We start from the raw sequence: 24,765 nt of genomic DNA, 5'->3' as shown, positions 1-24,765 counted from the left end.
TCTTACACATCCTGAACAGCCTCCTCTGGACATATTCCAGCTGAAATTTTTATCTTTGATGATCTGAATACTTTCTCAGTGAAAGATATACCTCATGTATTTCCTCTGACTCTCAAAAGAGCTCTTTCAAATAAGTGTGAAGTCTTAACTTTAGTGAAATTCAACTTACTAATTTTTTTCTTTCATAAAATGTGTTTTTGATGTAGCTAAAAACTCATTGCCAAACCCAAGGTCCTCAAGATATTTTATGTATTATCTTCGTGAAGCTTTATAGTTTGTATTTGCATATAGGTTTATGCTACATTCTGAGTACTCTTAAAGATATAAGATCTGTGCCTGGATTTATTTTCTATTTTATTTTAATGTGGTAATGTTTAGTTGTTCCAGAGACATTTGGAGAAAAGACTGTCACACTGCATTTGCTGCTCTGTTAAAGATGAATTGACTATGTTTGTGTGGGTCTATTTCTGGACCTTATTTTTTTATTCATTGGTGCATTGTAATCATACATCATGATAAAGTTCAGGGTGATAGAGGCCTACATGCACACTGAGCTCTTTTTTTTTTTTTTTTTTTTTTTGGTGGTGGTGGTACTGGGGTTCCTGGAAGCCCTTCTACCACCGGGCTACACTCCCAGACCTATTTTATATTTTTAAATTTGGAAACAGGGTCTCTTAAGCCAGCAAGGCTGGCTCCGAACCAGCGCGATCCTCCTGTCTCTGCCTCCCAAGCGAGGGGATTACAAGCGTGCGCCACCACACACTGAGCTCTTTGAGCCCTCCCCACCCTTCCCTTCGGGACATTCATTGGCACTGATAAATTTGTGTATATCCACTATGCCTATTTGGTCTGTTTGAGTAAACTGTATATTTTTCACCAATGTCACACGATCTTGTTTTCTATAACTTTTTAAATCTTGGAGTTATGTCAGTCCAACTTTGTTTTTCAGTGTCCTGTTTGTTATTCTGGGTATTTTAAAATCAGTCTCTTGATTTGTTTATAGCCTTACAAAAATAAATTTAGTGGAAAGTACAGAGTTCCTGTTTACCCCTCCATTATCCCCTTGCCCACACACAATTTCTTCTTATTAATATCTTATACTTGCCTAGTACATTTATTACAATTGGCATCTTAATATTAATATATTGTTATTATTTATATAGAGGGTTTTCTATTTCTATTGTGCATTTTATATACCTTTTTGCTATTCTGGGTCTTCTGTTTATCAAAATTTTCTTTTAAATGGCTTTGTCAAATTTTACAAAATAACTTGCCAGTATTCTTATTGGTAGTGTGTGTGTGTGTGTGTGTGTGTGTGTGTGTGTGTGTGTGCGTGTTTGAAAATACATATTTGGGGAAAACTGATATCTTTTTTGTTTTTTGTTTCTGTACTAGAGACTGAATCCTAAGGCATTCTACCTCTAAGCAATACCCCCAGTCCTATTTCATTTTTTAATTTGAAACAGTTTCACTGAGTTGTTGATGACCTCACTAAATTGCTGAGGCTGCCTGGAACCTGTAATCCTTCTATCTGAGCCTCCTAAATACTAAAATTAAAGGTGGGTACCAACATCCCTGGCACAGGGTCTTACTATGTTGCAGAGGAGAATCTTACTCAGTTTCTGAGACTGGCCATATACCTTTGACCCTCCTATCCCAACCTCCTAAGTATTGGAATTATAAACCTTTGCTGCCACACCTGGCGGATACCTTCTTGATACTGAGTTTTCCTGTTCCATGTCATGAAACATCTCTCCATTTTATTCATACTTTATTTGGTGTTCTTTATCAGAGTTTTCCTCCTAGACACTTTTACATATTTTGTTAGATATATACCTATTTTATCTCTTTGGTGTTTTGCCACATTAATTGAGGGAGAGCTATAACTAAAACTTGTATACATCGAAAGTGTATATGTGAAGCTTTTATCATTTTTTATTTCATGGCAGAGGATCCAGTCCAGGGCGTTGCACCTGCCAGGCAAGTGCTCTGCCGCTGAGCTAACTCCCCAACCCTACATATGGTGTTTTGATGTTCGTGTGCATGTGTGAGGACCACTATAATGAGCTGATCAACATGTCTACCACCTCACTTGGTGGTTACCCATGTCAGTGTGATGTATGCGACTAGGCCTGTGGTGAGAACACATAAGATTTACTCTCTCTGCACATTTCAAGAATACAATACACTATTGCTAACTAGAGTCACCAAGCCGTAAATGCAGTCTCCAGAGTTATTCATCTTGCAACTGAAAGTCTTTTTTTTTTTTTTTTTTTTTTTTTTTTTTGCGGGTCTGGGGGTGGAACCCAGGGGCATTCAACCTCCGAGCTACACCCTCTGCCCTATTTTTTATTCTTTATTTTGAAACCGGGTCTCACTGAGTTGCAGAGGGCCTCACTAAGTAGTTGAGGCTGTCCGCGATCCGCCGGTCTCAGCCACCCGAATGCTGGGATTACAAGCATGCGCCACCACGCCCGGCAATTTGTCTTCTTTTATCAACATAGCCTCACTTCTCCTTAAGCCCTGGTAAACCACCCTTGCACTCTCTTTCACTGTGATTTTTACTTTTTGATAGTTTTCATGTAAGCAATAATATACAGTATTCAACTTTTTGTGTCTAATTTATTTTCTTTAGGATAATGTCCCCCAAGTTCATCCACATTGTCCCAATAGCAGAATTTTCTTCTCTTTAGCAGTGCTATTCATATATATTCAGTGTGTATATGTGTGTGTGTGGGGGGGTGTGGGTGTGGGTATGTGGGTGTGTACATTTGTCAGTGTATGTGTGTATATATGTGTATAATGTGAGATATTTAGAAACAAGGTCTCACTAAATTGCTGAGACTGATCTCAAACCTATGTGATCATTCGAGTGTTAACCTCTCAAGTACTGAGATTACAAGCATGCACCTCTATGCCCAGCTTCTTTCAATTCTTTAAAGCTTAGAAATTTGGAATTTACTTTTAAAAAGCATGTTAATTTTATTAAAATGTATTATTTTCAATTTAAACATGGAAATATAAATCTAAAACACAAAACATACAATGTTTGTTATTAATCTCTTATGGCTGCCTTGATTTAGATATTAAATATTTTGTTGTTGTTTTTAAATTTTTTATGGGTGCATTGTAGTCATACATCTTAATGAGGTACAAGATGGTGGAGGCATACATTCACACATCACCCAATTAGCCCTTACCCAATTCCCGCCCCCATTTCCTCTCCTACCTCCTTCTCATGTTTGGCTTAGTGATTAACATTGATATGCTTGTTGACGTACATCATGTGCACTAGGGAATTTCCCTCTTCTCCCTCCTATCCCCTCAGATTGCCTTGTTTGCTCATCTATATAGATAAAGGAGATATTAGATATTTTGTATTGCATACAAAACAACTTTTAGGGATTGCAGACTAAGTTCAGCTGCTATGGAGATAGGTGTGGAGATTCCTTAGACAAATGAGAATGAATCTGTTATATGATCCAGTTATACCACTCTTGAGTATCTTATCAAAGAAGTTAAAACCATAGATCTACATTAATATATGCATACCCATGTTCTTAGCAGTACAATTCACAATGGCCAAACAGTGGAACAAAGGCAGGTGTCCATCAACAGATGAATGGATTACAAAATTATGGGAAATACACACAATGGAATTATACTCCACAATTAAGGACAAAATCATGCCATTTTCAAGAAAATAGAAGGACCTGGAGAACATTATGTTAAGTGAGATTAGCCAATCACAGAAACTGAAGGGTCATATGTTTTCCTTAATATGGGCAAGATAGGGAGCAATTGGGAATCAAAAGTGTCTCCAAGTAATGGAGCCAGGGAGGAGGTCTAAGGGAAGGAGAGGAGGAAGAGTGAGGTTCATTAATGGAAATACTACCATCAACTATATGTGTATATAAGAATATACCATCATCAATCTTAGCACTCTGTATTGAAATAGGGGAAAAGAGGAGCTAGTGGGGACCCACCAAGTGTCATGGATATGTATGTCATTGTCAACATGATTTATATTAAGATGTGAGACTACAATGCACCAATAAAAGCACATTAAAAAATTAGGATTTTGTCAGTGTAAACCATACGTACTAGTACTCATCACCAAACTTTTCACAAAGCCTTAAGTGTTTGTATTGAGGTAGGATATAAGAAATAAAATAGTTGGATATGAAATATAACTTTAATATAAGCCCAGTGCTAAAATGCTTTATACCTTACTTCCCAAACCAGTTCTCTCTTCCAGGTTTGTATCTTTCAAATTCCTGGGAAAGCTATAAATCATAAAATTAACAACAACAACAACAATTCCCTATAATTACCCTCGGCACCACTGTTAACCAGACAAATAGAATATCTGGAAAAACCTATAATTTGAGGAATTTCCTGCTTATTTATTGACCTGATGATGGAGACCAGGATCAGCTCAAGAAAACAGTAGATGACCAGAACACCATAAACTGGTTTATAATCACCAGACTGATGTTACCTTCACATGCTTTCTCTCATTTACCCTTCCCCATGTTTCTTCAAAGGAAGAGCCATAGACCAGGCGTGGTGACACATGCTTGTAATCCCCATGCTTGGGAGGTGGAGACAGGAGGATCGCGCAGGTTCAAAGCCAGCCTCGCTGGCTTAAGAGACCCTGTTTCCAAAAATAAAAATAGGTCTGGGAGTGTAGCCTGGAGGTAGAAGGGCTTCCAGGAACCCCAGTACCACCAAAAAAAAAAAAAAAAAAAAAAAAAAAAAAGGAAGAGCCATGAATCCTCAAATGTATCTCTCACTCTTGGGCTTCTGTTCATTAAGCTGTAATTCTCTGTAAACACCTATCTGTGTGGCCAATTTTTAGGGTAAATTAACCTGTAATCTCAGCTCTCTAGTGGGTCTGAAAAGAGTTGCTGACTGTTACTTTCTCAACTTTTTTCTTATTATGAGTAAAGTAATGATGGCTACCAAGTTTCTCATGTACTGAACTATATCCATTGTGGGGTGCCAGGCATATTTACAAATGACTTTATATCATTTGGGAGGTGACAGAGGAGAAATATGCATTTGCAGCGTTTTTTATACTTGCATCATTTCCTTCACAATTTGTGTTTCCTCGTGAATTCTAATGACTACATAGGGTTCGTGGCTTTCAGTCTATGTACTTTTGTAAGTATTTCTTTATAAACTGGCTCTTCTAGCAAAAGTTTTCTTCAATATTTTTTCCTTTTTTAATCTGTGGATGTCCTTTTGCTTTCTTTTTCAAATAAAATTATGCTGGGTATAAGATTCTTGGGGGAGAGAGAGATAGAAAGAAAGAGAGAAGAGAGGAGAGAGAATGAATATATGAATGTGTGTGTGTGTGTGTGTGTGTGTGTGTGTGTGTGTGTGTGTGTTAGCTCTTTGAATGTATTGCCCCACTCTCTTTTGGTTTCCATTGTTCTAATTAGAAGTCTGCTATTAGTCTTATTTAGGGTCCCTTGTATTATATGAACTCTTTTTCTTATTATACTTGAAAAAAAATACCCTTTGTTTTTCAGCAATTTTACCATGATGTGTTTGGGTGTGAACCTCTTTTTATTTATCATACCTGGAGTTTATTGAGCTTCTTGGACTTGTAGATTAATGTTTTTCATGAAACTAGGGGAATTTACAGCCATTATTTCTTTAAATATGTTTCTGCTCCTTTCTCTCTGTCAGCCTCGCTGGTACCCAATTACAACAAATATGTTGGCTGCTTACTTGTGTACAACATTTCTCTGAGGCTCTTTTCATGATTCTTCCTTCATTTTCCCTATATTAGAGGGGCTATATGATCTTTCTTCAAGTTTACTGATTTTTTTTTCCTTTTCCAGTTTAGATCTGCTGAGCCCCTTTTGTGATTTGTTAATTCAGTGATTATGTCTTTTTCAACTTCAGAATTCACTTTGGCTATTTTTTTTATAATTTCTAGCTTCTTACTGATATTCTTCATTGGATACTTTACTTCCTAAACCCTTGTTTCCTGTAGTTCTGTGAACATACTCCATAAGTAAGTTGCTTTATTGTCCTTGCTAGCTACATCTGACATCTGTGCTCACATCTGAGCTGGTTCAGTTGCTTACTTTCTTCTTTGTCTGTGTCACATTCTTTGGTCTCTTTGCATTTCCCAATTTTTGTTGAAAACTGTAGATTTTAGAAAATACAAGCAAGTCTAGTCACTGATCTACCCTCGAGTCTTTTTGCTGTTGTTTGAATTTTTATTTAGTGCTTCAATCGACTTAGCTGATTACGTGAAGCTTATTTCTCCTACAGTAGTTTCTGGTGTCACTTCTCTAGGCTACAGCTGTGAGCGTGTACTCAAGTCACGGAGGATGGTATTGATTTTAGCAAAGCCCTCTTTGTCATTTTCTCTTTTTCTATAAAGCTATCTCACTGTTTGTATTGTACTCAATCATTAGTCTCTACTAACTTCCAGCTGATTTGCTTTATATATTTTAAACAGTGCCCTAGAAATAAATTGTTTATAATCTGATCTAGTTAAGCCAGGGCCCTTTTGCAGAAATAAAATTGGAGTCCAGTCTTTGAGCTTTTTTCTGGCCCCAGAAAAACGTTTTAGCTATCCTTTTTTCAGATGGACTCTGGAAACTTAGCTGGCCTGGGTTTAGCTACTGTTATTTCTGGAGCTATTAGCCTTCTTTTAATTGCTTGCCACCAACATCTCTATTGTTCAGGGCATTAGTATATTGTCTTTGTAGCCAAACTCTCCCAGTATGGGACTACTATTCTATGAACAAGCTGTGGCAAGGCCAATCTTAGCCCATTCTCTCAACCTGCTGATCTGGACTAATGTTTCTGCCCTATCAGTGGGGCTGACTGCAGGAGAACATCCCTGGACTTCTCAGTCACTCTTACCTAGAAAAGAGTTCCTGCCCATAGAGTTTTGAAGGAAAGAAATGAGAAATGCTGTCAGCCTTTTTCTCTCATACATGCACTGCATCCTTCAACTGGGACCTATGGAATGTTTTCTTGGCTAGAATAGGATTTCTGACACACTGAGATAGGGACTGGGAGAAGGAATGAGTTATGTTTCAGATGGACTGTTTTAACCAATATTTAGTAAATTTTTCTTGAATGAAAGTTTCTTCATTTGCTCTATTTTGTTAATGTTCATACTCAATCTGGTTTAGTTTTATAAATAGGTTTTTTTTTTTTTTACCAATTTTATCACTTGTGTTTCTTTTTCTAGGAAGAGGGTTAGGAGAGTTCCTAATGCTGCCATTCTGAAGTCATTCCTCTGCAGCATTGTTTTTAATGCAAAACAAAAAGCAAGAAAGAAAGAAGGAAAAAAAGGGAAGAGAGATAAAAAGAAACCTAAATGCCCATTGATATAGAAATGAGTAAGTAAATTGTAATGTACTAGCAGAAGATTGACTAGTGGTCAAATTGAATGGATTAGTGTCATATGTATCAGTTAGAATAATAACATAATAATGAGCTAAAAATAAAAAAAGCAGTTATAGAAAATTTCTTCTAACATACATAAACATTAGAAGTATTGTATGGATGCATAACAACTGTAATCAAAGAGGATATTGTGGACTGGAAAGATGCAAACTAAGCTCTGACGTGTGTGTGTGTGTGTGTGTGTGTGTGTGTGTGTGTGTCTCCCTTGGAAATATAGAAACTTCAATTAATTTATTTTAAATGAATTTTAGGTAGAATATATATCTCCATATTTAGTACATGAATGTGTACAATATTATTGAATATATTTTTTAACAAATGTTCATTACACACCTAGCTCAGTACTAGGAGCTTTGATGTTATGCTTTTTTTATCTTTAAAACACATTCAAATACAGGACCTCGTTAGATGTGTTTCAGACTAATGGATTCACCATGTACTTAGTACTTAACTTTAGTACTTAGACTGTTTTCCTCAACTTTGAGATAGGATTAATTTTGTCAAAAAGAAATAATTGGAGCTGGATGTACTGCCTGATGTAGTAAGAGCCCCAAACCGTTCGGTGCTGCTGTCTTTACAGTTCATCAGGCACAGATCCAATCACAGGGCAAGAGGATAATTGGAAAACAGGAACTAAGGTTCCCTGTGTTCTCTGACACAGAGGGAATTCACAGCCCAAGAATGTGAGGGGCGTGGTGGAAGGCGGGGAGGGGCGTGGCAAAGAGAGAGGGGCAGGGCCGAGGGGCGGGGAGGGGCGGGCGATGCCGGCAGCACTACCTTGATAACCAAAGGAGACTGTCGCCTGTTTCAACAGCAGAAGAGCTGTGGAGATCAAGCCATGTTCGCGTTGGTGGGCTCCCTGGCAGCTGCCCTCTGGGCAGTGGTGATCCATCCTCGGACTCTCCTGCTGGGTGCTGTAACCTTTCTTTTTGTGGCAGACTTTTTCAAAAGGCGGCGCCCAAAGAAGTTCCCACCCGGACCTTGGCGCCTGCCCTTCCTTGGCAACTTCCTTCAGGTCGACTTTGAGCAGTCACATCTGACACTTCAGCGGGTAGGAGCAGAGCAGGGTGCCCATCTTCGTCCAGACTTTAACTCTGATCTGCAGGAAAAGGGTCATTCTGGGTACCAGGACCGGGAGAATGGGCGGCTCTGTGGCTCATACTGGCAACTCCCTAGATCCCACTTTGTATAACGATTCAGCTGACAGCCGACCTACCCTTTCTAGTGGTGAGATATAATTGTCTGTTATCTTGTTAAACGTTATTGAAACGTCTAAAGTATAATATAACTACCTTGTTTTTGCTTATATTATCATCCTTTAAAATGCTGTGCTTTTCTTCTCGGAGGCACCGTTTTCCAGATATAAACGGTGACAGTAGCTCCCAAATTCTCATCGTATCTCAGCTGGACTACTTCCACCTCCCACTAACTGAGCCCCTGGCCTTCGTCTTCCTCTCTCTGCAACGCACTGTTGCTAATTTTAAAATATCATTCCTCCACTGAAAAATGTTTCAGTGCCTACCACTGACTACAAATGAGTGCAGGTTCCTTACAGAGTCACTTGGGACCCTTCTGCACCCAGCCTCTTCCCACCCTGGTAATCACATTCAGACAGGGATTCCTAACTCCCAGGACTTTGTTTTTTTTTTTTTTTTTTTTTTTTTTAAGTTCTCTCAAGCATCAAACACCTTCTCAGTGGATTTTCCTTCTACTAAGCACAGGCATCTTGCTGAGGGGCATCACAGTGAGTGGTCAACACTTATTAGCACAGCTTAGAGTTGGTGAGCAGCAAATAATAGTTCCCTACACATGCCTGGAGGATTTTAAACAAGCCTATGTTCTCCAGTGCAAACGCGCCCTTTGTATCACTCTATGGCAAAAACGAGATGATGAGTATCCTGTCAAGATTAGTCATAGATACTTAAAGCTAGGCCTCTAGACTTGTACTTTTGTTTAAGAAATATATTTCTTAATTTCCAAATATTTAAAGATTTTCCTGTTGTATTTGTGTTAGTGAGTTCTGGCTTGATTCCATTCTGGTCCAGAAGACACCTCATATTATTTCTACTGTTTTAAATATATTGAGGTCAATTTAATGATCTAAAATATAGTGTATTTAATAAATATGGCATGTATGCTTTTAAAAGTGTGTTTTCTACTCTTGTAGATTATAAATATCAGTTCGATATTATTAGGTAATAACATATAGTTTGATAAGTTTCCACTGACTTCCTTTTTACTGATTTCTATTAGTTACCGAGAAACTTGTTGAAATCTCCAACTATACAGTCAGCTTGTCTATTTCTCCATTCAGTTCTGGCAACTTTCTCTTCAGGAAGTTGGAAGCTCTGTTCTTTTGTACATAGCACACAATTAAGATTATCACGTTCTTTTAATGAATTGATACTTTTTCCATGTAATGGTCCTTCTTCACCCCTGTGGAGTGTTTTTTGCCTGGACTTTGATATAGTGTATCCACCTCAGCTTCCTTTTGATTAGTATGTAAATGTTGTGTGCCTCTTCATTCTTTTACTTTCAATCAACTTCTATCATCATATTTTAGATGAATTCTTGTATTGAATCCCATTATTCTAACATCTGTGTCATCTTGCTAAAATTGAGATTCTCCTGATCCTTGGAAAGGCGAATAATTTTGAACTATATCCTGGACACTATGTGTTAAAAGACTTATTCTGGATAGTATATACATCTCGAATTTTAGTAGGTATCCTGTTTAAGTTCCGAATGCCAGCTTTGGTGAGCTGTGATTGGAATGTAAATTTAGATCATAGAGTCTCTGTAGTTCGAGTCTGGTTAGCCCCACTTTGTGTTATCCACCCCCACAGAAGTCAACCCCACATTCTCTTCTCAATGGCCTGGGGAGAAGGAAATTGGAGACAGAAGAAGGAAGGGGCTCCTCAGGGTGAGGATGCCTCTTCCTCTCTACAGGGGAAGAGAAGTGAGAGATTCACCCAGGTCTACTCCCTGGGGAAGCAATTCCTTGTTACCATAGGACAAGGATAGAAGTCAGAATTCTGTCCCAAGACTCCTCCAGAGAATCTCCTTACTGCAGCTCAGGGATGGAAATGACAGATCAGAGTGGGGACACAGACAAGGTCCCCCCACCCCAAGGCATGCACAGATGGGGTGCCCGTGCATTCTACTGCCACCACTTCTTCAGGGATGAGTGAGGCCATGCCTTTCCATGGTGTTTGTTTCCAGGCCAGAGAATAAGAAAGGCTAAAAGGATTCTCTCCTGTAGGGCTTCACTTTACCTGGTTGGTGGTGGTGGTGTTTGTTTGTTTGTTTGTTTGTTTGTTTGTTTTGGCTGCAGACACTAGGTTTTCCTTGAAATTTTACCTCCATTAATTGGTATTATGACTTCTGAAAATAAATGGGTTGCTCTTATTCAGTCTCGTCTAGGTTAAGACATTTGGTATGTGTCCTTGTATTGCTAGAAAGATAGATGTGACTAGACAGGCGAGGTGACTTGCCTAATGTCACAAAACTGGCTAGTGATGAAACTGAGAGCAGGATCTTCTCCCTGGCCCAGTGGTTTTACATCATCATGTTTATTTTTTATTTTTATTGGTTTGTATTTCTACATTTCTGGGTTTAAAAGATGGGATTGAGTGGTGCCATTTAACAATAATATAAGTAAATTTGCATTCTTGCCATCTGGAAATATTAAATAGTAATAGCTGATAAGTCTTGAGTCAGGAGATTTTAAATGGTAAATGGCATGAGCTAAAACACAATGATAAGATAGAGGAAGGTAGGTGTAGTGGTGCACACCTGTCATCCCAGTACTTGGGAGACAAAGACAGGAGAGTCACAGGTTGAAGGACAGCCTCGGCAGCATAATGAGACTCTCAACAACCTAGTAAGACTTTATTTTAAAACAAAGTTTTTAAAAGGACTGGAGGTTTTCGGAAGTAGGATGCCCCTGAATTCAATCTCCAGTACAGAATGAAAATGAAAACAAAGAAGAGAGAAAGAGGGAAAGAAAAAAAAGATGGAGAGAAGGAAGGAAGAAAGGAAAGAAAGAGATAGACAATGAAAAAATAGGCCTGTTTGTATGGCAGGTGGGGGTCTTTAATTTCCTTCTCCCTTCCATTTTGCAAACTTTCTCTCCCACTGCTATATGGCTTACTCTAGGAGCATGTATTTAAACAAGAAACGTTTAATTGAACTCAAATGGGAAAACAGTACATAAGGGGGTTTGTAGTACAAGGCTTTTTGATTTTGGGGATCAAAAAGTCTTGTAACAAAGAGATCCCCAAAATGCAAAGATGTAAGCAAGATTGAAATTTATTTCCATCTCTTACCTCACTAACTAAAACATTCATTTGGCTATACCTTATATTTTTAAACATATCATGCTACATTTGATGTTTTTATTCTTACTATTAAATTTCCAGTCTCCTATTGCTTTTGTTTTCCTTTTATAGTTCCTATTTCAATCTGTTTGTCTATTTTTATTTCTTATTTTAAGCCTCTTTTACCTTTTCTCTCTCTCTCTCTCTCTCTCTCTCTCTCTCTCTCTCTCTCTCTCTCTCTCTCTTTTTTTTGGTGGTACTGGGGTTCCTGGAAACCCTTCTACCTCTGAGCTACACTCCCAGACCTATTTTATATTTTTATTTGGAAACAGGGTCTCTTAAGCCAGCAAGATTGGCTTCAAACCAGAGCAATCCTCCTGTCTCCACCTCCCAAGCACAGAGATTAACCCTTTTTCATCCTTACTCTGTTATTTATTTATTTATTTATTTATTTATTTATTTATTGTGGGTCTGGGGATGGAACTCAGGGGCATTCGACCTCTGAGCTATATCCCCTGCCCTATTTTTTATTCTTGATTTTGAAACAGGGTCTCACTAAGTTGCGGAGGGCCATACTAAGTGGCTGAGGCTGTACACAAACCGCGATCCTCCACTCTCAGCCTCCCCAATGCTGGGATTATAAGCGTGTGCCACCATGCCCAGCTGGCTTATTTTTTGAATTTTTAAGTGATTTAATTAATGATGTATATTGAAAAGTATCCTCTGTCTTTGAAATCTCAAATGCTCTCTGGGTCATTTAATCCGTGTAAAGCAATCAGCAGAAAGACTGGATACGTTTAAGAATTGCTAGACATCGGAATAACCAGTTGTGGACTCTGCTGGGCACAGTGGTACATGCCTGTAATCTCAGTACTTAAGAGGTTGAGACAGGAGGGTTCAAGTTTCAGGCTAGCTTTAGCAACTTAGTGAGAACAAGATTCAAAATAGAAAATAAAAGGGCTGGATTGTAACTGGGAAGTAGAACTTGCCTAGGTTCAATTCCCAGTTTTAAAGAAAAAATTACTAGGGCTCCAGGAAGTAATTTGTCCTACTCACATTCACACAATTTATAATAACATTAAATTTCTGATCCAGCTCTTCTGAACTAAAAATACACATGGACAAAAAAAAATAATAAATATGAACTGCTGAAGTTCATTTCAGTAAATAATATTGGCATGCTGAATCCTTCCCAAGTACAGGCTGATTTTCTAGATTCCGTTTAGGAATGTTTTAACTTGAGATTTTCAGCTATACCAAAAAAAAAAAATCCCAATCGAATATTCTAAATTAAGCAAGAAATCTTTTGTCTGAGGCCCCCCCAAATTTTATCCAGGCATTCATTAAGATAAAATTTAAAAATGTGCTTGATTTGTATGAACCTATTGCTGCCATTACTTAGAAGAAAAGATATGTACTTCTTGGCTTTTCCCATACTCATGAGACAGACTGCTAGAAATCACTGGAGACTGACAGAGAGCTCTAGATCAAAAGAGTAATGGAAGGAAAGCAGTGTTCGAAAGTAAAGTTCAGCCTCTGCCTTGAATGTGAATATAGTGAGATACGCAGAACCTGCTCCGATGGGGCCCACACAGAGCTGGGAATTTAGGAGCTACATGGTGGCCTTGTGAGTGCCTTTTGAGTGCCTTGGGGGTGGATGGAGAGCAGGGACACAAATTCCTAGAGGCCTTGAGCCTTTCTGTCTGCAACCAGACACGACCCAGGCACACAGGAAATGGAAGGGACCAAGTTGGGTTCATTCTTGTATCAACAGGTTGGAGGGGAATTTGACACTTTGCATAGTGATCACACATAGTCACCCAACCCCATAGCCTTGCCCACATGTGGATGTTATTTAAATTCTCTCTCCTTTCCCTCCCCCCTCACCCCCCCTCCCTCTCCTCCCGCCCACTGGACTCTAAGGACCTGGAGCCATCTCAGGTTCATGCCTTTGTCCCCAAATCTTACATATATATCTGGCAGATTCCCTTTGCCAAGCAATAATTTTGTCACTTTGGCTACATTATATGAGCTATAATTCATTCTTCTTTGCTGAAGGGTGAGGAAAAGTCCTTACTACCAGAGATTTGTTATAAGGTTAATTAAATAAAACATGAAAGTTGCCTAACCTGGCACCAGTGAATGTTGCTTTTTGTGACCACGAGGGCCCCTGTCCTCACTGTCACCCTGAAGGTCTAGGCATATCTTTATGCACACAGAGTGCATTCACGCCTCAGAGACTCGCTGGGTGGCTGCCTGCCTGGAACCAGAAAACAAAGTGCCTTTCACATCGCTCCTTTCATTCTTCCTCACAGAACCCTCTGAGGGAGGAATAATTTTTCTCTCTTATAGCTGGGTAATTGAGCCTCAAAAAAATGAAGCAAATTCCAAGAGCTCATGGTTGGTGAACCACAGAGCCACGATCCTCACTTAACTCTAGAGCTACAGTGATTTCTCCATCCCTGGCTTCCACCATGTAGTACACTTTCTCAACACGTGTTGAGGAAGAAGGGACTCTTTTTTGGCTAAACAGATATTTTGATTAACTAAGAAATTCATGCGCACTACCAGAATTACATTAAATATATACCAGCCTGCTTTGGCAGGTGATAAGGATGTATTTTCTATATTCCTAGACTCTGGAATGCTTCTGGTTAGAGACCTTGTTTGCGACAGTTATTTATATCCTTGTGTCTTCTAGAGACATGTGGTAGATGCTCACTTATGCATTCAGTACGTATTGGTTGAAGATATGAATGAATGCTTTATGAGGAAACTTCCAATCCTGAAGTGAATTGGAGTTTAGTTGAGAGGAGAAAAAAAATCCTAAACATGTCCATCAGACCAAGGGATATATGCACACACAAACATATACACAGACTACCTACAATAAGTGCCCCCCTAAATACACAAACACCCTTCATACCTGGACACACAGAAGTGTGCATATTCAACTGTGACTATAACTGTTTTTCAGTATGTGAAGAAATATGGGAACCTCTTTAGCATGGAGTTTGGTGACATATCTTCAGTGCTTATAACTGGATTGCCCTTAATCAAGGAAGTCCTTGCTCACACGGACCAAAGCTTTGTGAACCGTCCCATTACTCCTATAAGACAACGTGTCTTTGGTCAAACTGGTAAGTTTACTGACCACTGTAAGTTGTGTGTTTGAAATTTCATGGTCTCTAAAAGATGCCTCTGTGTGTCTGATTTTTTGCCTCTCTCAGAAGCCAACCCCGTTATGAAGTGCCTGCAGCTAAAGATAAATGGAAGCCAACTGGTTGAAAACACCTCCTAAAAGATTTGACAGAATCAGTCCTGATAGAGACTTGAGAAAAACCACATGTTCTATGTAGACTCATTCTGGGTGCTCTGATAGTAAAGTAACCACATCACCTATTCATAGCAGAGAAGAAGACAACAGGCTCTCTCCTTTCTTATCCCAAGCCTCTTCCTTTAGGAACATGGGTGTGGAGCATCTTCTTTTTGCTGCTGCCTCCCTTTGCCTATGGTTTCTTATACCCCATCTCTAAGGTCATGCCACACAACAGGGCATCTCGAGCCTTTCAGTCCCTGGTAGAATACTTAGAATTATCATAATAAACATAAGAGCTGAAATCAAAACCTCAACACCATTTATTAGGTGCTTCAGGATTCCTCTTTAAGATATTCCATGAATTAATTCTATAGTCATCCATTGCACTGCTTGCCTTGTGAAGCACAGTGCTGCACATAAGTGATATAATAGTAAGAAGAACAGATAAAATCCATGTCCTTATATAACTCAAATTCTATTCACAGAGAAAGACAGCATCACTTAACTATAATGATTATGTCATTTGTAAGAAAATGGATGGAAATAGAGAATCGCATGCTACTTGAGATCAGCTAGGCTCAGAAAGACAAGGGTCATATGTTTTCTTTCATATGTGGAAGCTAGAGAGAAAATAGGAGATAAAAGGAACTTCAGATAAATGAAAATAGACTAGTAGAATAATAGAAGATGATTGAGGGAAATGGAGAGGGGAAAAAAGAAGGCTTGATAAAGGAAACAGTTCAAAACATGCTCTGTCCATATATGAAGGTGATACTACCAATCTCAGTAACATATATGGGGTGGGGAGTGGGTAGGATCTGAAAGGAAAAACACCAAGTGCTATGTGCATGTATGTTTATATCACACTGGACTTCACTATAAAATATAATTACAATATACCAATAAAGTATATTACAAAATAGCCTATACTCTTATGAAGATAAGTGCAGAAGACACTCATTAGGGCTATCTAAAATACTCCTGGGATTCAGGAAATCTAATTTAGGTAAGTAACAATTTGTTTAATAAAAGGGAGGATTTGTCTAAAAAATAGAATGTGGAGGTTTCCTGGAGTGAGAAGGATAATGAGCTTGAGGAATTGAACCTTGTTCAATGTAGCAAGCACAGGGATTTAAAGGAGACAATTACAGATGGAAGGGCTGAGCTTAGCCAGGAACAGACTCGTGCAAGCTCTTTTAAAGATGTTGATTTTATCCTTATGACAGTAAAAACTCTTGAATGATTTTTAATAGAGAAGAAAATCATACATTATTATTTTTAAGACTCACTTAGGGTGCTGTTTAGTAATGGAATAAAGATAAGAAGAGACATTGGTAGTTTTATTTTTAGGTTAGAGAAATGTTACGGTCAGATACTGAATGTCCCCTGAAGAAGTCAGGGCTGATATAGTTGTATGAGGGTTATAAGATCACAAATCCCTTTTAATGGGTTTATCTGGATGGCAACTTTGGCAGGTAGGATGTGGCTGGAGAAGGTAAGATGTGGCCGTGGGAACTGTGTTTGTGTCTTGAATCCCTGGCTTCTTGGCTTGTTCTTGTACTCTCTGGCTCTCTTGCTTCCGTCCTCTTTCATGTGAGAGCAAAGCTTGGCTCTCTGCCTTTCTGTCCTTCCACCACCATGTCCTGAGATCCAAAACCCTGGCTTCACGTGACGTGAACCTGGAATCTCAAAAAAAAAAAAAATTGGGCAAATAAATCTTTTTTCCTCTAAGTTGTGTGCTCAGTCATTCTGGATTATAGAAATAAGAATGTTGATAGAGACAAGAAGACAGTGGCTTGGACTCAGGAGATGGCCAGAAATGACAGTAGGTAGACCAGAATAGTGTCAGGGAAGCTACATGGATCCAAGCCATTCAGGAGGTGAACCTTACATGACATGTTGACTTAGATGCAGGGAGAATGAGAGGTTGAGGGAATTCGCCCATTGGCAGACAATAGAAAGAAGAATACTTGAAGATGATGGATATTTGGTTGGTTTGACTTGCGGGAGGAATTGTATGGGTAAAGTCATGACTTCAACCATGACACACTGAATCTGATGTACTTTTAACTGGCAAAGTCAAACAGTGTTGTATATATGGGCTAGGAGCTCAGAGACAGAGACAGATGGTGACTATCAATAGATGTTATTTATGAAGTGTTTAGGTAGAGAGATTTCCCAGTAATGTAATACTGAGGTGAGAAGAGGTTCTAGACTTGATCTTGAAGAACCCTACTATTTCAAGCTTTGATAGAAGATGGATCAGCAAAGATGTGGGAAGTTGGTGGCAGACCATCTGGAAATGCAGTATCCTGAACTCCATTAGAAAGGAGAGTTTAAATAAAGAATTTTTTCCTTTCTACCTCAAGTGAGATGATGTGGAAAGGTATCCCTGGATTTGGCAACAAGGAGAATCATTTCATTGAGATAGTAGAGGCTGATGCTAGATATGAGAAGGTATCAAGGAGGAGGAGTGCTCTAGAAGTGAAGAAATGGAAGGGGCGTAACACTGCATGTTATGCAGTAATGATGGTCAGCTGGACGTTGTGGAGCACACCTGTAATTTCAGTACTTTGGAGGCTGAGACAGGAGGACTACAGGCTCTCAGCCAGCCTCAGAGATTTAATGAGGTCCTCTGCAATATAGTGAAACCCTGTTTCAAAAGCATAAGAATAAAATAGAGTTGGGGTGTACCTTGGTGGGAGAATGCCCCTGAGTTCCATCCCAGTACCACATACAAAAATAGGAAAGAGTAATGGTCTGTGGACCACACCAGAACACTTTCACCACTACTGCTCTTTCTCTATAGGGAATTTATTTCTTCTTGTTTATTGAGTCATTCCCTTATCTTTTCAGATCATATTTAGGTAGGACTCCCTCTTATCATGTCTTTCTTTGCCTCCTTAATAGTATGGACTTTGGTGTATCCATGAGTGCATTCCTGTTATTTAGCTTAACACAAATATTTAACTGTACGTAAATATAAACTGTGACTACTGATCAAAGCATAGGCCTTGGAATTAGGGATTCTTAAATTTTAATATCTGGTTAGCTCTTTATTAACTGTGTGTCTCTGTAGAGTTTATTTTATCCTTTATTCTCTGTTCCTTAGTTTTCTCATCAGTAAAATGAGTGTAAGGGCTAATAATTGTATCTACCCCCATAGAGTTTCTTGAGCACTGGATTACATAAGTCATAAAAATACTAAAGTCTCTAATACTGCAAGAAGTCAATAAATATTAGTTATTATGTCTACTCCTTTAGGCCTTGTTTCTCTAAACAGTTTTCAAGTGTTTTATGTCCTTTCTCCTTTCCATCCGATACGTATTTCCATGCAACTTTCCAGGTGTTTGCATAATAGAATCAAAATGCCATAATGTTGGTTTTTCTTTCACTCAGGGCTGATCATGTCCAATGGTCAAATATGGAAAGAGCAGAGAAGATTCACCATGACAGCATTAAGAAACTTTGGTTTAGGAAAGAAGAGCCTAGAGGAGCGCATTCAGGAGGAGGCCCGCCACCTTGTTGAGGCATTCAAAGAGGAGAGCGGTGAGCATTTCACAGATCGGGTGAAGGAGGCCATGGCCTGTCATTCTTTGAAGAGATATTTACAGAGTATCTAAGCACTTGCGCTGTAACCAGAACCGTGCCAGACACCAATCATGATCCATTCCCCAAAAAGTTCTAGAATTAAACACATTGAAGCAAGCATTGTACACATAATGAAATTTTGCTTCCTTGGCATTGACTGAGTCCTTGATATATGTCAGACACTATGGAGTGTGCTGTGTCTAGACTCTCATCTGTGATTCCCTACTGGAAATGGCTTATACCAACTAGCATAGATTCTCTATAGAAAACAGAAACTAAAGGTTTTTCATACCCAAAGAATCATCTCATCCTTCCTCGACCTCCAGGACAGCCTTTCAATCCTCACCTCAAGATCAACAATGCGGTTTCCAATATCATTTGTTCTATCACCTTTGGGGAGCGTTTTGACTACCAAGATCATCAGTTCCAGGAGCTGCTGAATTTACTGGATGATGTCACATATAGGGAGGCCACAATGCTATGCCAGGTAAGCAGCTATCTTTTCCTATCTTAGTTAATAATATCAGAGCTAATATCAGACACATGCAGGGTTTTTGTTGTTAGATTTTCAAATTTAAAATAAAACATTTTGAAATCGAATTTGACATTAACTTAAGTGACTTCAAGCTACTGACTTTAGTGTTTTAAATAATAATGAATACTTGCTACATACAAAAATTATTTCTAAAATTGTAAAATACAAAATTTTACATGACATACACTCATGTGCCTTTGTTGGGATTTTTTAAAAGGACAATCATATTGCCATCTTCTTTGAGTCTCTTCTCTCCATGTCCCTCCTGAAACATCTGTGTTCCTCATCCCTCTCTCTCAGGTACACTCTTCTGAGTATTGTTTCTTGCTTATATGGTTGAGATTCATCTGTTTTGACTGCTATTTTTAATGTAGACTAGCATCTCATTGTATGAATGTGCTCTTGTTAATCTGTTCTCTATTATTGGACATTTGCGTTTTTTACAGTTTGGGATATTATGAAGAAACATGAACATTTCCTCTATAAGTGTTCATGTAGACACACCAATTCAGTTGTCCTGCATATACATCTGGGCATAAAAGATACTTAAAGATTTCAAAGCTGGTTGCACTGATACTTGACACTATTAACCTTCTAATTTCATAAGATATAATCTGTTATTTAAACATTACCTCTTCTTTGGTGAGCTCTAAGATCCAATTTCATCCCTCATGGCTCATAAATCTGTCAAAAACTCTGCTTAGCTTCTTGGTCTCTTAGCCACTTTCCTGAATTTAAGGTACTTCTAGAAGGAAATCAATCCCAGTTGTTAAAGTCACCTCTCTGGGTTTCCTTCTTCCATTATCTTTGTTCCTGAAGGTAACTTCCTGCTTTGCTATATTTGAATTTTGTATTGGTCAACTTTTTATAAGCTCTTCCTGATATTATAACTAATCTCTGAATGTCTTCATAGATAATTATATCATACGTAAATAATAATAGATTTATTTATTCATTTCCAATTCTTACAACATTATTTTTCTTATTTAATTGTGCTAGCAAGAGTATTCAGTATAGTGCAATTACCTACTGAAAAGGTGGGTTTATTTATCATACCTTATTATTTCTATGTTTACTTCATGTATTTCACAACTTTATATGTCTCATTTATTGTCAGATACATACAAATTCAAGTTATTTCTTCCTAGTGAATTAACACATTTAGAACTACTTAGAAATACTTTTGTTTATTAATATATTTTCTCCCTAAAGATGATTTTGTGTGATATCAATATAACAAATTATCTTTCCCTTGATTTTCAAATGATTGACTCTTCTACCTACTTTTATCTTCTACCTTTATATTCCCTTATGTTTTAGAGTTTTTGTTTAAACAGCATAAAACTGGGTGTAAATTTCATAACAACTTTGATAATATTTGTCTTTGAGACATTTATTTTCTTTTATTGACAAATGAGAACTAGTTTACAGTATGTGTGCGTGTGTGTGTGTGTGTGTGTGTGTGTGTGTGTACCCCAGCCTGTTTTGTGTTTGTCTGTCTGTCTGTCTGTTTGTTTGTTTGTTTGTTTGAAACAGAATCTGACTAAATTGCTGAAAATATCACTATATTGTTGAGGTTGTCCTCCAGCCTGTGATCCACCTGTCTCAGACTCCCAAGTACTAGGATTAGAGGTGGCTACATTTTTTTTATTTCACTAATTTAAAAATATCTTTATACTCTGATTTATTCTATTTTTTATTGAAGTTCTTTTTTATAGAAAGTAACCATAAGCCAAGACAGTCACTTTCTAGGAGAGCCCTGGCCAGAAAGGAAGTTAGCTTTGGTTGTATTTGTCAGGTGAGAGACTATAACAAAACACATGAAATAACAGAAGTGCCTTACTACTCATGGATACAGGAGATATGAGAGGTGCCCACAAAGCCAATGGAAAATCTGGAAATAGCAAGGAACTCAAGCAGTCCATGGGGGTGGGGAGAGAGAGCACACTTGTGAGACTAAACCTCTATTAAGGTCCATGGGTGTTATTACTTAGGCTTTTCTTCATGGAGCTGAACTGAATAGCTTAACAGCAAACACTTTCCATGTTTGAAGGTGAAATGTACATGACTATGGCATTAGCTGTCAGGTTGTTATCTTGGCCAACAGCTGTGGGTGGGGTGAGTTTGGGGCCAGTGAGATGGGTCATATGGTAAAGCACTTCCAAGGGGGTGACATTTCAGTAGTGCTTTAATGAAGTGAGCGGCTGGGGCCATACATATTTTGGAGGGAGAGCTTTCTAGATAGAATTGCAACTGCAAAGACCTAAATCAGAATTGTCTTTGATGTGATAAAGAGGCTATTGTGGCTGGGCTGCACAGGGTAAAATGGTAGAGAGTGATAGGGGTGGCAGGGTATGGGGCTAAATTGGGTGTATAGGTCCAAGGAATGATGAGGAATTTGTCTAAGTGTACTGGAAACCCACTGAAACCATATAATTGCACTGTTAGAGGACCCCTCTGGCAAGTCTCTGAAAGATAGGCTGGGGATGGAGTGACTAGAATTTGGAAATTCACAGGAAGCTCTAAGAGTATCCAGATGGGCAGTGGAGGTGGTCTGTAGGAGCGTAGCAAGCCTCTGGGGTGGTGAGAAATGGCCTGAGGTACCATACATTTGGGATAAAAGGTTGAAAGATCTGCCATAGGGATAAGAGAAAAAAGAAAAGTGGAGGGTGATTCCATAGATGAAGTGTAAACAAACAAAAGAGATGGAGAAGGAAAACTGTTTTAAAAAGCACAAAGGTAGCCAGGCTTGGTGGCTTACCTGTACTTGGGAGTCTGAGACAGGAGGATCACAGGTTCAAGACAAGTCTCAGGTACTTCGCCAGGCCCTCAGTAAATTAGTAAGAGTTTGTTTCATAATAAAAAATTTAAATAGGGCTGAGAGTATCCTCAAAGGTAAAACATTCCTGGTTTCTATCCTGAGTAACACACACACACACACACACACACACACACACACACACACACACACAGTGCAAAGGTGGTGCCTTGTTTTCGCCATGATTGTTTTTGTTTTTCTCAATTAGCTCTACAATGTCTTTCCAACAATAATGAAATATCTTCCTGGATCCCACCAAACTCTGTTCAGAAACTGGGACAAACTAAAACTATTTGTTTCTCAAATGATTGAAAAACACAAGAAAGACTGGGACCCTGCTGAGTCAAGAGACTTTATTGATGCTTTCCTAAATGAAATGACAAAGGTGAGGAAAACAGAGATTTTTACTGTAGTTTTGCTCTTAAGGAACAAAGACAGTATGTTAATTTATTACTGCAGTTGTAACACATTACTGCAAATTTAATGGCTCAAAAGAGCGTAGATTTGCTCATCTACAGTTATGGATGGCAAGTCTAAACTCAGCCTCACTACGTTAGAGTCAAAATATTGGTCAGGCTAACTCCTTTTGAAACCCATTCCTCTGAAGGAAATCCATTTCTCTGGCATTCCCAGCTTCTGAAGGCCATCTATATTCCATGCCTGTGGTTGCTTCCTCTGTCTTCAAGGCCCTAGTGTAGCACTTCTCTCTGCTTCTGCCTTTACATCTTCTCTCTCAAATTCTGACCCTCCTCCATTTAAGGATAATTCAGGAAAATATTTTCATCTCAAAATTCTTAAATTAATCATATCTGCAAAGTCTTTTTGCCAAATAAGTTAACATGTCCAGATACCAGGGCTTAGGACATCTTTGAGGCTCATTAATCAGCCATGATAGAGAAATAAAATTAGAGGCAGTATTTCAGAACTTTAGGAAAGCATTCCCTTAAGATTGCTGGGGCATCTGGAGATAAAGGTAAGGGTTTAATGAGATGTGGCCTGAGGCTCTGAGGATGCCCACACACCCCTACCTTCTCACGCCTCCCTATACCTAAATGTGCTATTTCCAAAGGAGAAAAGAGCAATTGAACTTCAAAGCTCTATTTTATTGTTTGTTGGGCCCCAGGCTTGTTACATTCTCCTTCTCTCCATTCCCACTGCAGATACCAAAGCATAACCTTAAGGTCTAAGTAGGACTTCTGCTCTGCTTCCCTGTATCACCCTTTTTTCAACTTTATAGACAAGAAGCAGGGAAAAAAAGGCAAATTGGATATAGGCCTTGAGTACAGTGGCTAATAATATCCATCCCTGAATCTATGTCATAATCTTTGATTCATTGGATAATGAGTTTCTACTCCTAAGAGGAACAGAATAATGAATTTCTTTTCTTTTTGTCTCTTACTTCATCTTACTGGCATAAGATTAATATAAATCTGAGCACCACAGCACATGCTTGTAATCCCAGTACTTTAGAGGCTAACATAGAAGGATCACAGAGTCAAGGCCAGCCTCAGCAATTTACCAAGACCCTGTTTCAAAATTTTAAACAAGGAAATAAAAAGGGATGGAGATGTAGCTCACAGATAAATGCATATGAGTTCAACCTGCAGCGCACACACACACACACACACACACACACACACACACACACACACACTAGAAAGCACTGTTTTATCTCCAGAATAAGAGACCCTATCTGCTATATGCCGTGCGGGTATGGGACCAATAATATTAAGAAAAAGGTGGGAAATATGTTGGAGTATCATCAGGAATAGTGAATTTAACCAGAAGTTTAAAATAGAAAAGATTAATGGGGAGATATTATAGTACATAAAGGAATTCAGTTTATCTTTCGGATATCAGCATAAACACCTGTTTAGAATTTGCTTTGTTGTATATCTTTTGTATCTCATCCAAAAAATAATGTCACACTAAGGAATGCATCTCATTCCCATATTATGAAACAGGACACTGAAGGGGAGAGATTGAGAAACTTTCCCTGGGTATTGCAGTTAGTTTTGATGTGGCTGATATTAGAAGCCAAGCCATCCATATCTCATTTTATTTCCACTGTATTTGTAGCTTCCTCTTGCTCCAGGCATAAAAGACAGTTGTCTTAATTTTCTCTCACAACTATCTAAAATGCTTACAGTGCATCCAATTACCTACTCTCCTTTCTCTCAGCCTCTACTATAGGCAGTGTTGATGAGATTGCTGCCTGGTAAGGATGTCAAAGGGAAAGTTGCTCTTTCTGGGGACATTTTCTGTCTGATTCTTTCCTTTGAATGAAGCCCCTGTATTCGGTGGCAACCACAAATCCTCTGATTAAACTCATAAACGCTGTCCTTTCTAGCACACAGACAAGGCTAACTCAAGTTTTGATGAAGAAAACCTCATCTGCACCACCCTGGACCTCTTTTTTGCTGGAACTGAGACAACTTCCACCACATTGCGCTGGAGTCTGCTGTACCTGGCTGTCTACCCAGAAGTCCAAGGTGAGGGTGTCAGAGATTGTACCTGGAAAGGACAAAGGGTGCCTCCCAGAACAAGGGGCAAGAGAGCATGGTAGCATGGAAACTAGTCACGAGGTGATATACATTCAAGAATGAGCACATTCTCTCAGGATGGTGATGGGTCTAGGTAGGATAAAGTACAGGCTCCCTGCCTCAAGAAGTTCAGTCTAGAAGAAAAACAGTGAAGTCTGTTGACATATGATAGTTTCCAGGAAAGAGATGCATTCTCA

The 24,765-nt window shown here is 38.8% G+C and overlaps 1 protein-coding gene across 1 annotated transcript in view; it reads left to right on the top strand.

The window, feature by feature from the left end:
- Positions 1 to 8,281: 8,281 nt before the first annotated feature.
- The window catches only part of CYP2J2 (cytochrome P450 family 2 subfamily J member 2), a gene marked incomplete at both ends in the record, with an annotated part of 31,580 nt that continues 15,096 nt past the window's right edge, over positions 8,282 to 24,765 (top strand). Inside the window, 6 exons of the mRNA XM_080692423.1 lie at positions 8,282 to 8,494; positions 14,740 to 14,902; positions 18,481 to 18,630; positions 18,999 to 19,159; positions 22,234 to 22,410; positions 24,376 to 24,517. Of these exons, the coding sequence (XP_080548549.1) occupies positions 8,282 to 8,494; positions 14,740 to 14,902; positions 18,481 to 18,630; positions 18,999 to 19,159; positions 22,234 to 22,410; positions 24,376 to 24,517 (1,006 nt within the window). The remainder of the gene's footprint in view (positions 8,495 to 14,739; positions 14,903 to 18,480; positions 18,631 to 18,998; positions 19,160 to 22,233; positions 22,411 to 24,375; positions 24,518 to 24,765) is intronic.

This window comes from Muscardinus avellanarius (assembly GCF_963383645.1).
Source record: "Muscardinus avellanarius genome assembly, chromosome: 3".
NCBI classification, from domain to species: domain Eukaryota; kingdom Metazoa; phylum Chordata; class Mammalia; order Rodentia; family Gliridae; genus Muscardinus; species Muscardinus avellanarius.
The sequence above is the reverse complement of the archived record's forward strand: the minus strand, read 5'-3'. Positions and strand labels throughout refer to the sequence as shown.